At 43.9% G+C, this 16737-nt stretch overlaps 1 protein-coding gene across 1 annotated transcript in view; it reads left to right on the top strand.

Annotated features, from left to right (window-relative positions):
- The window catches only part of PANX1 (pannexin 1), a 29925-nt gene extending 13674 nt beyond the window's left edge, over positions 1-16251 (top strand). Inside the window, exons 3-5 of the mRNA XM_074571291.1 lie at positions 9619-9842; positions 11528-12198; positions 14145-16251. Coding sequence (XP_074427392.1) covers positions 9619-9842; positions 11528-12198; positions 14145-14230 — 981 coding nt within the window. The 3' untranslated portion in view covers positions 14231-16251. The remainder of the gene's footprint in view (positions 1-9618; positions 9843-11527; positions 12199-14144) is intronic.
- Positions 16252-16737: the final 486 nt, after the last annotated feature.

The raw sequence follows: 16737 nt of genomic DNA, 5'->3' as shown, positions 1-16737 counted from the left end.
TGCAAGGCCCTTCTTCCCACAGTTCCTCTGTGATAGCTTAATGGTATGTGATGTTTCTTTGTAAATACCCTGCAAACTGGCTGCAAGAAGTGTGTCTGAACAGCTGAGTCAGAGTTTGTAGCAGAGGCTGCGTGCCTCATCTTAACTTCCTAAATCCATGCTTAGTCACCTACACTTCCACTGTGCCGAGCAACTGGAGCTGCGGATGCTACTTGGAAGCGAGTATTAATACCCTTCTGCTGATTGTTCATCAACTTCCATGCTTAACAAGTTTCCAGGGAAGGAGCGGTGTTACAGCTATTAACACTGACTGTGGTGGGAAGATCTGAAGGTGTTTGGCTGTTGGGTGTACCCAGGGCCAGCAGCTCCCAGCTGCACTGCTGGGTGGCTTGCCATGGGGACTGATCACTTCTGCAGGAAAGCAGGGCCTGGGTTGTCTCCTGGTGCAGGCTGTGTGCTCCAAGGTACCTACGTACAACCTCATTGCTCTGCAGATTTTGGCTAGATAACCATTCTTTTAAATGGGCAGAGCAGAGTCTTTGTGGGAGCACAGTGATGTTAATGAGACTTCCCAAGGTCAGGTGAGAGGAGACTTGACTCTGCGGTGCAAGGGCAGGGATCCACGTAGAGGGACAGCAAGGATCATTAGGCCCATTTTTATTTAAGACAACACTTAAAGCTTTTTTTTTTTTTCTGCTTTCTGGGCAGCAGTGCATTTATTTGCAAAGCATCTCAGGTTCTTTCTAATGCTCTGACTCACTTAGCATCTCACTATATTGGCATGCTGGAAGGGTCCATGCAAAACGCTTAAGGAGGCATTGGATTACAGGTTTGGGGTATTGAAGTTCTAGGCCCTGATTGGAATGGATGGACCTCCTTATGGCATGGTCCCTGTGCTCGGTCAGAAGTGCTGTCAAAGGTTTGCATCCTAGGACAGTGCTCATCATGGTGTAGAGTAGAAGTAGGACCATGTAGCTCTTTGGTGAAGAAGCCAACTTACGGCAGCTTGCCCCGCTTTTGTTCTAGGCATCTGGTTGCTCTAAAGGATTATCAAAACCAGGTTGCATTACAGAAAAGATGAAACCTTCTCATTTCCCTCCTATTTTAGCATACAAGTTTGTGCTGGGATTTTTTGATTTTTCAATCAGTGAAATGTATGTTTCAGTTCTGGGCAATCCCCGAAGCTTGGGCACCTTTACTTGCTGTCCCTTCTGCTCTGGGAGGTCTCTCCCAACACTTGAATTTATCAGTTTGGAAACTTGTTTTGGAGTGGGGAGGAGGAACACTCCAACTTTCTGGGTTCCCTGCCGCTCTCGTGGTCTGTGCACTCCCACAGGGTGCCCAGAGCCTCTCTCCTTGGAGAACAGGATTTTTGAAATTTGTAGGGAACATGGAGTAACTCTTCACCCTGGATAACCCTTAGCAGAATGCAAAATGAGTTGTGTGCTCAAATGCACAATTCAAGAAACAAACTCTCTGCAGACAGATAAATGGAAAGAAGAGACTATAGCATGTCCTGCATAAATTCTTAGTTTAACGCTAAGATTTCCTCCTCTTTGTCAGTGAAAAAGCTGACTAAATGCTTATATGGTTGAGTCCTCTGACAAGACTCATCTTCAGGTTTGTCATTGGTGACACTTAGTCTCGTCGGGCTTTGCTCTTCTGTTGTTCCTGTTTTCTTGTGGGGTTTTCCATTCAGACTTAATTCCTTCAAGAGGTTTCTTGTGTCTATCTGAAGTGTCAGAGCAGAGATACCGGTTTCTAAAGATGAATGGGGAAGGGAGACAGACAGTGCTGATGTGGGATGAAAGAGTCATGTATTGGTTCCCTCTGTGCAGATTGCTTCTTGTCTCTAAAGATGAGTGCTCCACCTGACAACTAGTTTTGGTAAAACGTAGCTTGATCCTTAACTGGAATAGAAACAAACTTTTGGCCATTGTGAGTGGGCCGTCCTGGCAGTCCAGCGGAGGAGGAGACCGCACTGTGAAGCCTTTTTAATCCATAGTGCCCAGAGAAATTTCTACAAACATATGCAGGAGAACAGTGAGCATCATCTTACTGGCTCTTGACGGCCAGCAGACGTGATGGCAACCAAGCAAGATGAGGGGAAGTTGGACATTGAGTGATGACCTCTTCCTAGCCGTGAAATCTGGACTGCTAGGATGGAGGTGCCTGTCAAGGGACTTCTAAGTTTTTTTGAATTACTCTATTTTCTAGTTGATTATTAATTAGTTGGGGAGAATCAAGGAGGAAAATAAAGGTAAGCAAAGTTGAGGTAAAGGGAGTAGATGGTTCTTCAGAAGAAGGACGTCTGTAGCAGTGTGGACTGCAGGCAAACTGTTCATCTACACATTGGTATGTGCGTGACTGACAGCAGAAAGAGGAGGTCTTCACATGTGGCATAGCCAGAGGTCAGTCGTCTGGCTCACATCTCCGCAAAAGCACAGGGCAAGTGCTGCAGGAGCTGCTGAAAGCATTGAGTACAAAGAGTGGGTCTGAGGTCTTTGTATGCACGAAGCGAAACTTAGCTTCTTGAAAATACTCACTTTTTGTAACAGAAGTAAGACTTACTGTGGACCCATGGGATGTTCTTTGAATTGCTTGTCTGTAAATGCGCAAAAAACCTCCTGAGGTTCTTCATTGTGGTGTTGGTATGATTATAATCACAGCTGTTACCTGGTTCTCATTACTCATTCTTCGTACAACTTCCTAGTTGACGGAGGACTCCTCACATTTCACCTACAAAGCCCCACCCAGAGGGATTAGGGGCTGTCAGGGCAAGGAGACCTGAACGCAGGTGCGTTTATAAAGCATTCTTTGAGGGGGTAGTGTTAGGGCTACTTCAGTCTCATTAGCCTTACTAATTGAGGCTGGAGAAATACAGCTTTTAAGCTGTATCAAAACAGAAATTAAGTAACAGATGGGGTAAAAAAGGTCACGTGTGGTTTGAGATTCACTTTCACGTCTGGAGGCAGGAACGTATCGCAGCCCAAATGATGAGTCATTTATAGCTCACATTTCTGCCCTGAACACCAATGAAACGTCTCACATCGACTCAAACAGGAACAGGATCGTATCCAGAGGAAGCCTGATACCTTTGCTTCTGGAAACACGTCATTGCTCTCATTAGCCTGTTTGGGGGCTGGTGCCTTTGCTTAATAAGGGCTCTTCCCAGTGGCAAATAGAAATTTGGAGCTGAAGAAGCAGACACTTCACTATGATCTTATTTTTTAATGAGAAACACTTTCATCTCAAGTGAGTGAAGACACTTCAGTGCTTCCTTCTTTGAGCACTGCATGCCAATGCCAATGAATTTTCTCAAGGCTGTAATTCAGACCTGTGCAGCTTAACAGCTTTGTGCTAGCGTACTTAAAGTTAGTGTTTGACCACTATCAGGTATGGTAGAAGTCTGAATGCTTGCAGCCACTTTAATAGTGTTTGCCCAGAGGAAATAAGGACTGAAGCTGTAGTAACGTTAGAGAACTGTTGTTTTCTAAATGTCGCTAACGTGGTTGTCGTCGTTTGCCAGCCATCTTTATCCAGACCTTGGCAAGTAGATTAGGTCCTTGAAAATGTCTTTTGGGTCTCACCACCTTTGGCAGCTGTATTTTGTTTGGATGATAAAAACATATTTGAGCTTATGAAGAAGTTTTTAAAATGCCCTTTTAACTTATCTGTTGTGTATTTACTGTTTCTTAGCACAATTCAAGCTGGGGATGTTATAGAATAGACTATTTCGTAGTTTAGTCTGATTTTTCTTGTCACCTTCAGTAGACTCGGATGCTAATGCATCTTTAAAAGACAGTTTTGTCATTCCGGTGTCTTATGTGCTTATGCAAATGGATTAGTCAAACACTTCTTCTTCTATACCCGTTAATATGTTCTGGTCGAACAGTTAGCTGGTTTTTAACAAATTAACTTAAATGGACCGATGTCTTCAAAGTTTATTTCCCTGGCCTCCCAATAAATGGTGAAAAAAAATGCGTGATGAGAATATCAGGACCTCATTTTGATATTTGTAGTGCTACCACCCTATGTGTGTTTATCAGTGAAAATCTATGCGTGTGCATCGGGGATCTGAAATGTAGTGAAATTGGTTCTTGCCGTTCTGAGTATTTATCTGAATGTAGGTTTTCACAAATTCTGGTAAGACAGAGGTTTGTGCAGGTAATCTTCATGAGAGGAGCAAATTCAGACTCTTGAATGTCTTGACTTGTGTCTTGAAGTCATGACTTCAAAAGAGTTCAGTGTGTTAAATAGATAGGTTTCTAAAATTTGGACTGCATGCATGCAGGTTATTTTTTTTCTCTTTTCATGGTAGGTAGTATTGATTTAAAATTGCTCAACCTGATTATGGTCAGTGATGTAAGAAAACAGCACATATCTACGGAGGCTAAGCATTTTGATGTGCAAAAATGATTTGCTTTGATGATAACCTTTATAACTGCTTTTGTGAGTGTACAACACACAACTGAAAACGATGTGTTGTGCTGAGACGGGGGATCGGGGCTCTGCATCTCCTGGACACGCTATTTCCTAAGCTCTCGCTGTCCAGAAAGATCGTGCTTTCTGCATTGCAGGCCCTGGTGGAGTGTTGTGCCACAGGCTACCAAACAGCTGGTGTCAGATCTGGTCCCGTTTTCACCTTTGACTGCCCCGTGGGATGTGTTACTCTTGGACTACAGCCGTGAGGTACAGAGAGGCACTAAATCTGCAGTTCCCATTTCAGTTACTTGTTGCAGAGCAATGATGAAGAGCACACACGTCTTTAGCATGGAGGGAGGAGTGCTTCTCTGCACAGATTCCTGCTCAGATAAGGCTTGTGTTTCAGTGCCTCATCAACACCAGTTAACATGGGCTTCGGCGGTTTCTGGTGCAGAGTTGTCAGCTCGGGTATCAGGTGCTTTTGGCTTTCAGGAGGAGTACGGGTATCACCTGTGATGTACACAGTGATGAAAGCTCCGTCAAGTGAAGTGAGCTGCAGCAGTACAGAACAAAGGGCAGTTGACCTCATGGCTTCCTGGTGCTCTGCTTCCTTGGAGCTTGCTGTCCCACCCAGCGTGCCATCGGACTAAGGGACAAGCAAGGCAGGTGAACCTGCTTCCATCATCTTTAGCTTTCAGGAGCTCAGCAATACATAGCAGAAAACATACAGGGGACTCTAGTTTGAGGTCCCTGGTGCATGCACTACTAGTTTTGTCTGTCTCGTGTTGAATATGAATCGCACAGTATCTGTGCCTAGTACCCCCCAGAAACTTGGATTAGCCTAGCTGAATCTCTGCTACTCTGGTTTTGAGTGGCAAACTCGATGGGCCTTTGCCTGTCCTTTTCGCCTTGCAGCTGGGTGGAAATGAAAGCTCAGGGCACCCAGGTTGAAGCACGATGATGTAGCTCTCGAAGCACTTTCACTAATAAAGTTCAGAACAGCGCATTTTGTACCATAGGATTTTGTATCTGCTCTAATGTATCTGTTCTTATCTGCTTTCAGAGGACCTTTCTTCAGTCATGCACTCTCAAACCATCTTAAATTCAACATTGTGAGCTTGCTGTTGAAGAGGAACTTGAGAACTAGACAGCAAAGGAAAAACTGAGTTTTACTTTTAGGGCAATATCTTTCTCTGGCATATATTTGACCATATAGTTCTTGCAATCCGTGACACTTCCCATTTAACCTAAATGCTGGTAACTACCCAAGACTGAAGTAGCATTTCCTCCTTGTGTGTTCAGTGCCTTGGAAGTAAATGCATAAACCACAAAAGAAAGGCGCATGGCACATGCTCATCCATGTATGAATACCACAGAGTCCTCTTCTTAAAATGGGAAGTCATTATGTGTGACTGTAAAATGTAGTCAGATGAGCTGGATAATCCGAGTCTGTTGCTCTGAAACCTAGGACTCGTGCCAGATGACTTTGCATTTTCACTTCTGCCTGTTGGTTCAAGGCCTTAAATTTTAATGATTCAAAACAATTTGCTAGTTATCTAAGCCTACCGTTAACAAATAGAACAAGCGTATCTTTCATTTTTTAAAAAAAGCCAGAATCCGAGAAGGATGGAGTCGTGCATCAAGTGCTGTGGAAGGGCTGACAAATACAGGCTTTTGTTTCCAAACAAAAAGAGCTGGACTAATGGTCACGCTGCTGCTCTGGGTTTGAGACCATTCAGAAAAGAGCTGCATAGTGTTTTCCCATGTTGCCATAAACTACAGCTTTGGGAGAGACGAGAGTCTGGCGAGGGGAAGCCCAGTAAACATGTGGCAAATGTGCCTTTGTCCCAGTGGTGCGATGCTTCTAGGTGACGAGGCGGTGGTGAAGGAGTCGGAGCGAGGAGGAAGTGCAAGGGAAGATGGCAGAGGCTGCTCTTCGTAAGACAACAGCGTGTGATGAGGCAGGGAGATGGGTGGGATTGGAGGAGGTCTGGAGCAGAGCAACAGGGCTGGTGCCAGTGTGTTACACAAGAGCAGAACGTGCCCAGAGTCTTTTTCTACGCATAAAGGAGGAGATGGGGACTGAGACAATGGAGGTTTTGGACTGTGACTTCAGTGTGTCAACTATCTCGCCTCCTGTCGCGTGTCTTGTAGGCCTCAGGGTAAAGAGATCTCAAGGATTAATCGGATACTGCTGGTGGTGTTTCCAGTTTTGAGAGTCAGACAGGGAATTAATAAATCCTCTGATGCCTGTAAAAATTCAAATGAGTGAGTAGTAAAGCCAAGTGGTGTAAACTAATGTAAGAAGCTTTGGCTGCTCCTTACTAAATCAGATGTTTCTTTGTTGTTTCTTTCCCCACCTGGCACCAGTGGAAGGATGCTAAGAGGCGTATGACACAGAAGTAAGTGAAGTCAAACAGGCTTTGCAGCAATCTTATACAAGCTGGCATTTGGCCTACGGAAAAGGTGTTACATCAACTTAGAGCAGCTTAGATAAATTTAAGCTGCGTTCATAGATAGATAATTTCTGTTTCTACATAATACAGAATTCAGAGGACTGAAGGAGCCTGGTCATGAAACCATAAAGCTTTGAGTAGACCAAGGCATCCAGGACTTTGACCTGAGAGAGCCAGTGGCATTGTCCACAGAGTTGAACATGAAGGGCAGATTCTTGAGCTGTTGGGTTTGAGTTGACGAGATGTCTACAAAAACACATCGGACACGGCAGAGCTTTACATCTCAATTGGAAAGGATAGATCTGGAAAAAAAACTCCAGATGATCTGAGGTTGTCTGCTGTGTAGAAAGAGGGAAGAGAGGCAGTAGTGAGGGCAGAGCTCTGCACAGTTTCTACAGGCTGCTGGGGGCAGGGGAAAGATCACGTCAAGGGGGCAGCAAGTAGAGCTGAGAGCTCGGAGATGACAGCCACTAAGGACGTGTTTTTGAGAGAATGAGCTCTCTCAGTTTGGTTGAAAGCAGTTAGCAGTTCAAAAAGGAGAGCATCACCCACACCCAAGGGCTGTCTTGGCTGCTGGCATAGGTAGGAGCTCTGGAGGGAAGAAATTCTTGAAGGTAGCTATGGACAATCCATCAGTGAGTGTGGTTTAGTGGTGCAGAAGATAGTATAGATTCAGTGGGCGTACTGGGCAGACGTGCAGTTCCAGGAGATCAGAAGGAATCCCCTGGTTGTCTCTGGCCTGTGAGGTCAGTCCCCTGCGGCCGAGAGGGGACAGGCCACAGCTATGATATTGCAGTACAGGGTTGATGCTCGTTCCTGGCTGGTGAGGAAGAGCTACCCCTAGTGGGGTGTACGGTATAATTACACTCAACTCTGCTTTGTTAACTAGGTTTCTGAAACAATCTTGTCACTGGTTAGCCCATCCCTGCAGGATTTCTGTTTCAGTTTTAAAGGTGAGCCTTTCTTGAAGTTTTCTTTCTTTCTTGTCATCTTATCTAGAGTCAGAAGTCGCAATTTTGGCCAAGTTCAATTATGTTGCTACTGAGCAGAAACGGTTAAAGTATGAATTTACAAGAAGGGTTGCAAGGGAAAGCTGACCTTTACATACAGCATTCTCTGTTTTCTGTGGCTGTTTAGTGCTTTTCCTGGCTTTGTCTTACTGTGTGCCACAAATTTCTGATGTGACTCCCATGTAGAGAACGTGCCCATCCAGAATGATGGTTGGTTTTATGGTCTCCAGTTGCTGATGCAGTTCCTTTAAGAAGTCGGGTTTTATTTCTGTGCTAACATGTTGTATGCATTCCTAGTATTAATAATAACATAGGATTTTGCGTTAATGGTAGGTGATTTTAGAAGCAGCTTTCCTTGGATAAAATGTTCAATAGCATCAAATTATTTATTTCATTCATACAAAACTTCAGTCTCTCTTGATTAATGCAAACACAAGTTAACATGTTAATATTAGGTCCAGATTCTCATCTTGTTAAATAACTACAAACGTAAGCAGAGCTGTTCTGCTTGCACTGATTAATGTCTTCAGTCCAAGTTTCCTCTAAAATTCTCCATTGGCTTTTTCAAGGAATGCGCCTGTGTGCATGGCTGTGACAACTAAGATGCCTTAAATCTGTTTCAAATTGGTTCACCACAACTAATTTAAAATTCCTTAGGAACTGATGCTGGGTTTGAGTTAAGTGTGCTTACTGTCAAAAGCTGAATGTAATGAATTGGAGATTAGCCAAATTTGCAGTACTTTTTGTTAACTCCCCGCTTGTCTCACTAGATCTTACATCGCGTCTCTGTAAGGGTGATGTTATGTATAAATGTACACCTTCACTATAATGTCACAGTGGATGGAAGATGCCTTCTTTTCAGCAGCTGGAGGGAATTAGAAATTAAATCTCATGGTGAAAAACTCATTGATAACTAGAAGAAAGATGGAAAGACTTCAAGCTACTGTATTTTATATTTGCTTCAGCCCTTTCCCTAAGCAACGGGGACCACGTAAGGACTGAATTCCCAGCGCTGCATTAACACCAGACCATTCTGATGCTGTGTGTTGGTTTCCATTTAGGAGTTATTTAAAATACATAAATACCCTTAAATATTACAGCCGTAGTTCCATCCTTTACAGCCTCTGTATGCCAGGCACTCTGAGCAGATGTGTGTCTGTGCAGGCAGATGCAGCGTTACAAATGGTCTATTCGTTAACTTCCTGACAGCTAATGGAGAACAGGAGAGATTTTGACGGTGTTTGGAGCATTTTAGTTGCTATGAACAGTGGTGACACGTTTGGGAGGGAGGGTTATGTGACACCATCCTCTTCTTCCAGTCAGCATCTCTGATAGCTGCTTTGGTTGCCTTTGCTATTTGTCGTTCCCCAGGTTAGTGCTGCCTCTCTCACTTTCAGCTCCAGCAGTGCAGTTCTGAATATGCAAGGAAAAATGTTATCAGGATTATGGTAACTTTATTCTGCCATTTTTTAATTTTTTTTTTTTTTTTTTTTTTTTTTTGCAAAGCTCTGAGCAGCAGTAAGGTTACTGGAGCTGTCTGGAAAGAGATTCTGCTTCCCTGCATGTCCCTGATAACCACAAAAGTGGGTTTTAGTAAAAGCATTTAAGTAAAACTTCAGGGAATTTAATAGGCTTATAGGGAATTTAAGAGACTTATAGGGAATGGTGGTGACTGGCTGACGTTTTGTATACAGGTAGCGCCTAATCTGAATTTTTCCTCCCTTCAGTTCTTCCCATACATCCTTCTGCTCGTCGCTATCCTGCTGTATCTACCATGTTTGTTCTGGCGCTTCACTGCAGCACCTCACCTTTCTTCAGACCTGAAATTCATTATGGAAGAACTTGACAAAGCCTATAACAGGGCAATCAAAGCTGCTAATAGCATCCGCAGCGGAGACCCCAGGGATCCTACTGACTTGCTTCCAGCTGTTAATGAGAACTTGACGCAGAGGTAAGATGCTGGGTCTTGGTTTTCTTTGCTCTTTTCTGTAAGCTCTTAACAGATGTGACACCCGCACTCTCTTAGAAATTTATTGCAAAGGTTTGAATGGTGGCCTGATGGGCTTTTAAATTTGGGTAAAAAACCCCATAGAATCATAGAATCTTCTGGTTGGAAAGGACCTTTGAGATCGAGTCCAACCATACACACACACACAAAAAAAAAAAAACAAACCAAAAAACACAAACCCTACAATCTCTGCCACTAGAGCATGCCCTGAAATGCCAAATCTAGACAGGTCTTAAACACCTCTAGGGATGGTGACTCAACCACCTCCCTGGGCAGGCTGTTCCAGTGCCTGACCACTCTGTCAGTAAAGTAATTCTTCCTAATATCCAGTCTAAACCTCCCCTGCCGCAACTTCAGACCGTTTCCTCTGGTCCTGTCATTATTCACCTGGGAGAAGAGGCCAACACCCACCTCTCTCCAACCTCCTTTCAGGTAGTTGTAGAGGGCAATGAGGTCTCCCTTCAGCCTCCTCTTCTCCAAGCTAAACATGCCCAGCTCCCTCAGCCTCTCCTCATATGCCCTGGTCTCCAGACCCCTCCCCAGCCTGGTAGCTCTCCTCTGGACACGCTCCAGCACTTCAATGTCCCTCTTGTACAGAGGGGCCCAGAACTGAACACAGCACTCGAGGTGAGGCCTCACCAGTGCCGAGTACAGAGGCACGATCACTTCCCTGCTCCTGCTGGCCACGCTATTCCTGATGATAGCTGACATCTGATGAAAAGATGACTTTCCTGATGAAAAGATGACATCTGAAATTATTACTGGGGGTACTTGGAGCTGTAACTTTCTTTTTTCAAAGAAAACATTTGATGAGCTCTTCACATTACTAATTACCTGAGAAGTCCTGGTTTCTTCAGTTGTAGAAGGTATTAATTAGTTTTACACACCCACACACAACCCCAGCGTAAGATAACGGGGATGGCTCCAGTCTTCAGTTCTCAATGTCTTTGTCAGTCATTTGCACACTGTGAGCAAAGTCTGTTACTTGTCATCGCCCATCCTTTCCGATCTAGGTCCGCAAAGCTTCTTTTTAAAGACAAAAAACCCAATAAAAAAACCAAACACCAAAACCAAGACCCCATCTCTGATGAAACCGGTGCACTGTTCTAACCAGATCCAGTTTCTGCTTCATCCTAGGGCAGGGTACCTGTTTCTCTTTGCGTGGCGGGGTACGAGCAATGCAATGGGGACTTAGGTCTGTTCCTTAAAATGGGGACTTAGATCTTGACAAGGGCAAAACCTTCCAGTGTGCTATTATTGAACAAGTGGTTGGGAAGTCTGCTTTTTCTCATGGATTTGCTTACTATGCCTGTTTTGTGTTGGAAAAGAACAAAAATATTTTTTTGCTGCGAGAGCAATACTTTTTTTCCATTTTCCAATGTTTGAGCTCTTTTGTCTCTTAAGTGTTTTTTCTGTATTGGAGTGTCAATATTCTTCATTTATCTGCTATTCTGTTGTTTTTCTGTTGACTTCAATAAAACTACACTTGATTTACCCCAATAAGAGGGAATCCAATCTTACTATTGGACTATTTTAGAGTATTACTAGGTTTCTGTGAAATTTGAGGTTGGTGAATGTTGCAGCATCTGATTTATGTGATTTATGTTTTTCTTTTCTCTCTCTTTCAGTTTGTGGGAAATATCTGAAAGCCACTTTAAATACCCAATTGTAGAGCAGTACCTGAAGACGAAGAAGAATTCCAAATGCTTAATAATTAAATACATTATCTGCCGTTTGCTCACGCTAGTGATTATTTTCATTGCATGCCTCTACCTGGGCTACTACATTAGCCTCTCCTCTTTGAGCGATGAGTTTCTCTGCACTATCAAAACTGGGATCTTAAAGAATGACACAACTGTTCCAGAAGTGGTTCAGTGCAAGCTTATTGCTGTTGGTGTCTTCAAGGTACTCAGCTATATTAACCTGCTAGTCTATCTTCTAGTGATGCCGCTGGTAGTGTATGCAATGTTTGTTCCATGGAGGTGGAATTCAAGTGTCCTCAAAGTGTATGAAATCCTGCCAACTTTCGATGTTCTGAAACTCAAGTCAAAGTGTTTTGATGACTTAAGCCTTTACCTCCTCTTTCTTGAGGAAAACGTGAGTGAACTTAAATCATTTAAATGCCTCAAAGTGCTGGAGAACATTGCGGTTTCTGAGAAGTTCGATGTCATGCAACTTTTGGTAAACCTTGGTACTATTAAGACAGATACCGTGGATGGGAAGCCAGGGACAGCTGTGTTGGAGAAGCCTGGAGAAACAACTACAGAAGAGCTGGAAAAAAATGCAACAGAGCTACAAGGTAAGGTGACCTGCTCTTTCTTTAAAAAGAAAAATCAAAGAAACACCACAAAAACACCACATCCCAACCTGCTGGTATAGAGCGATAAGGAATCCATTAAACCAAAAAAATCATTCATACAACACAAAGCAGGTTTTATCTAGACGTGTAGTCCTAGATAAAACATTTTAATATATTCTCCAAGAAAATGGACCTGCTTAGACCTTGCTATGTTGTCTGCAGTATAACTGCTATGGCTTCACACGTGTGCCTGGAGATTGGGGTGTTGCAGGTCAGTGGCACAGGCTCTCTTAAGGTGGTGGTCCTTGCTGACATCTCTGCTGTAGTAGTAAGAGGCTTCAGCCGGCTGAACTCGAACTCCTTAAGACCACCTGCACAGTAGAAGAGCACTAGATCGTTCTACAGAAGGTTGTGCTTGAAGAAGCTCCAGTGAGAAAGCTGGTGGTTTCAGGACATTTGTTTTTCAGACATTAGCTCAAAAGAGTAGTAACTGCTGCTTCTGCTTTTCATTCAGGCTTGGGCAGAAATCTTAGATGAATGTAAAAATAAGTCTTGATGCTCAGAAATGCCACTGGTGGAGGAACAGAACATGACAAAAGAAGGGAAGTGGAACCGGGGCCAGTGAACATGCTCCTTCTCTTTCTTATGCAGAGAGAAAGGGAGGTTGACTGTAAAGTGGTTTTTGCCAAAATGGTCTGAGTTGGTCTGGATTGGTGCAGCTGTTGCCGGAATATTCCCACCAGACATGATCGGCTCTGAGCAATCGCTGCTACACAAGATGTAATCTCAGATTCTGTGCTAAAAAATGTGGCGTACGTTAAATATGATTCCAATTCCCTCCTCAATTACAGAATTAGAGACGAAAAGCCAAATATCGAGGGAGAGGCATAAAGGGATGGAAAGGCTTTCTTGCCATTTGATGTGAGCATGGCTGCTGTTGTAGCTGTCCCCACAGAAGCAGCAGGACACCAGTGCCTGCATCCCCTGAATGACGGAGCTGAGACTCTGTTGGCTGCCTCGTCACAAAGTCCTTCACTCATGGAAGTGAAAATGCTTTAAAACGCTTAGCAGCTGACCTGAGTGGGCGAGCACAGTGCTGAGGGCAAGTTAAAGAACTGTTTCAAAGGCAGGAAAAAAGTTAAATCTACTTTCTCTTCAGAAAGCTGTGCCCTGTGCTTAATAAAAAAGAAGCAGCGGCATCCAGAGGGTAACTGTTCCTCTGTGCTTCAGTCAAGCAGTTCTGGTAGGCAGAGGTTTGGAGGAGAAGTCAATTTACAACAGTGGAATTCAGAACAAACAAGCAAAATTGTTTTCAAACTAGAAGAAGCTCTTCTGGCAGCCAGCTCTCGTACAGCAGTTTGGAGTGATTCTGACAGAAAATAGTTTTCCTCTTAAATGTGTGCCTTTTTGAAATTACAGGTGGGTGGGTTTTGGGAGGAGAATTTAAGAGCCCAAGGTGGGGATCTCTGCTCAAGGAGCTGAAAAAGCTAATAGAAAATCTGACTCGTTTTTATTTGAAAGCAGAACTTTTGAGATTGTTTTCGTCTCACAAAAACACTTCAAAGACTTGTTTTCCTCCAGAGAGGAACAAACTCATGCTTGAAGCTCTGTTAAAACGCATTGCAGGAAGAAGCCGCTGTTTCATGGCCAGCTGCAGGTGGTGCAACTCTCTCCTTCTGCGGGGCTGCAGCTGCGAACTTCACCGCTCGTCAGCAAAGCTTGCCCGTGGCTCATCGTCTTTTCTTCTGTCACTAGTGGCATCAGCGTGTTTTAATTAGTAACGGTGTTAACAAACCAGTGGTAGATGCCGACTGTGGACCGTGAGGGTGGGAGATGCTGCAGGGCATCCTGCTGCTGGGTGCTCCTGGTGGCAGTTCCTTTGTAAACGAGAACGTGTCGCGTGGTTTGGTGGCCCTTTCACTTCTAAAGGTTTACTTTCTCTTTAGTTTTGACAGACCACAACTCAAGTGGCAACGCGAGTCCGAGAGAAGATAAAAGACTTCGCCAAAGACTCGTGGATTCCTCATGCTGATGCCTCCCCGCCGCAGCAGGCAGGAGCTCGGTGCTGCAGGAGGTCTTCTCCTCCGCCCTGGCTGCGCTCAATGCAAGGTGCTGCTCTTGGAATGCAACCGTCTCAAGGGCCTGACAATTCCCCAGAGGCCGAACCGGTTTACAGACTACTTGTTGTGTAATACTCAGCAATCATGTACCTGAGAAAGCATGTTGTAGACTTTCATTATTTATTAAAAATAGAAAACAAACAACACCACACAAGGAACAAGAACAAAATATTTCTATCGTGAGTAACAAGTGACACGCATCGAATGCAATCGAAGCTGGCAGCAGGAAGGAGCCTGAGATGTCTCCGTTAGCCATCTCAACAGTGATGTCTGGGATTAGTTTACTCGGCACTGATGGAAGAGAAGCTACAAATAGGCTTAGTACAAGGGGGTACTGTAACCGTTAGAGATTTTGAATTTTCTACATATTCATAAATTAAAAACAATGTCTTACTTTTTTTTTACAAAATGTAATGATATGTAAGCTCAGTGTTAGTTTAATTCCTATTTCTCAGTTGTTTCAGTCTTCTTGACTAACAAATCCGCCTTGGAGTTTGGACTGAAGATCAGTGAAATTGGTTCCAATTTTGTGACGGTTTGTAGAAGCGGTTTTGTAATGTTTGTACGTGTGGAATTTGTTTCAACGTGTTTGTAGTATCAAATGCAATATTAGTTGTGCTGTCTTCCAAAACCCGCTTGAGAAGACGGTCTTACTTGTATTACAGGAGCACCGGAGTGCCTCGGCAGAGCCAAGCGCCTGGCAGCCCGAGTGAGGTAGTTATAAATACGATGACAATGTTCTCCCTGCACGGTCTGTCACTTAATTTTAATTAAAGATAAGATGCTGAAGTGGGTTAGAACAGACAAAAGAAGGGGAAGCATTTGTGAATTGGAAAACTGCCCTGGTTTGTTGTTGTACTGTCTGGGGAGAGTAGCATTCAGCTTTAATGTCGGCCCCCCTGCCCAGGACCTCTGCCTTCAGTTAACATTAAAATGACCATCGTCTTGAATTTTAGATACAAGGAGGGGTGGGGGTTTAACCACCACAGCGGCAGTGTGTATCTTTCACAAATGTGGTTTTTTCCATGCTGTCCACGTAACTGAAATGTCTTGCCTGTCACCTCTCGCAATGCGTCTTTTTAGACAAAGGAGCACCTCTTTTATGGCTAGGTAGGACTTCCATTTTCCAGTTCCTCTGTGTCACCCGCTGTTGCGTTCTCGACTGTTAGCATTCTCCGTACGGATGAGGATGAGGGCGGGGAAAAGAAGTAGTGGGCGTTACCACCTTTGCACAGAACCACTCGTGTGCTGCAGCTGATTTCAAAGAAATAAAGTACCTACTTGGAGGTGGCAGCTGTTGTTCAACAAGTGGAACCCGAGGTGCTGCCACGCTATAGTTTGTGCTAGAGTTACAAGAACTCTTTGGTTATTATATGGCTTTCAGCTAAGACGAGCCTTATTTAAAAGAAAGTCTTTAAAGCCATAGTATTATCCTACCTCTGCACAGGGCAGTAGCGCAGCTGCCATTCTCATGGCTGTTGCATCACCAGCAAGAAACAGGGCTGGGGTTGGATAGTGGTGATCCGAACTGCTCGGTTTTACTGCCGTGCGTCTCCCAGCAAACCCACAACCCCTCTGGCCTATTCTAGATTGCCTGGCTGTGCTGATGTGTTGCCGATGGTCCTTTACAAGTGGGTAATGCAGGTGCACATTGTCCATCGCGTCTGTTGAGCAAGGAGCTATAGTGCAATACTAAGATTTTGTGACGTGGACGTGTTTGAACTGTTTGATGTAAGTAGGGATCTCCGTCGAAGCTCCTGAAAGCAACGTGTTCTTGTTTCTTGTTGCATATGAACCTAACTTTTTACTAATTCCCCTTTTGTATTTAAAAATATGACTTGCTGCAGTGAATCTCTCATTGTCTTCTAAAGTGCTCAATAAAATATGTATCCGTTCTTCTTGATTATTTAAATAAAATCAATTTTGTGGACTACAGCAGTGTTAGTGACTGAAGGTTCCAGGAACAGTCGCATGTCGCCATCTGGAAACCTGTAGTGCAATACATGTGGTCTGATGCTAAACCCTGAGCAAGCTCTTTGGACGGTAGTTATAATTGTGTTCTTTTAATTTTTGTTCTCGTAAAACTGTCAGAGCAACATGAATTGGTTCAAAATCTATTTAACCTTTAAAAACTGTTGAGAAAACATCAGCACATGATAAACAGCCTGTCTATTGTGCGACTCACTATCTAAAAATTGGCCACAATCTCAGCGTGTTTGAGCTTTTCAGCTGTATCTCGCTCTTTTAGAATGTGTTGCTGCAACTGCCCGGCTCAGTTCTACTTGTGCCATTTTAGTGGCACCGCGCCTTCTGTATTTTGCCCTTTTTGAAAGATGAGCTAAATTCCAATTTATGTCTTAAGGAAAAGAGTCCATCGTCAGCCTCTTCATCACTACACTTTTTCTAGAAGCAGTTACAT

The sequence above is a fragment of the Larus michahellis genome, chromosome 1 (genome assembly GCF_964199755.1).
Source record: "Larus michahellis chromosome 1, bLarMic1.1, whole genome shotgun sequence".
Taxonomy (NCBI): domain Eukaryota; kingdom Metazoa; phylum Chordata; class Aves; order Charadriiformes; family Laridae; genus Larus; species Larus michahellis.
Note: the sequence above shows the minus strand (reverse complement) of the source record. Positions and strands in the feature narration are given on the sequence as shown.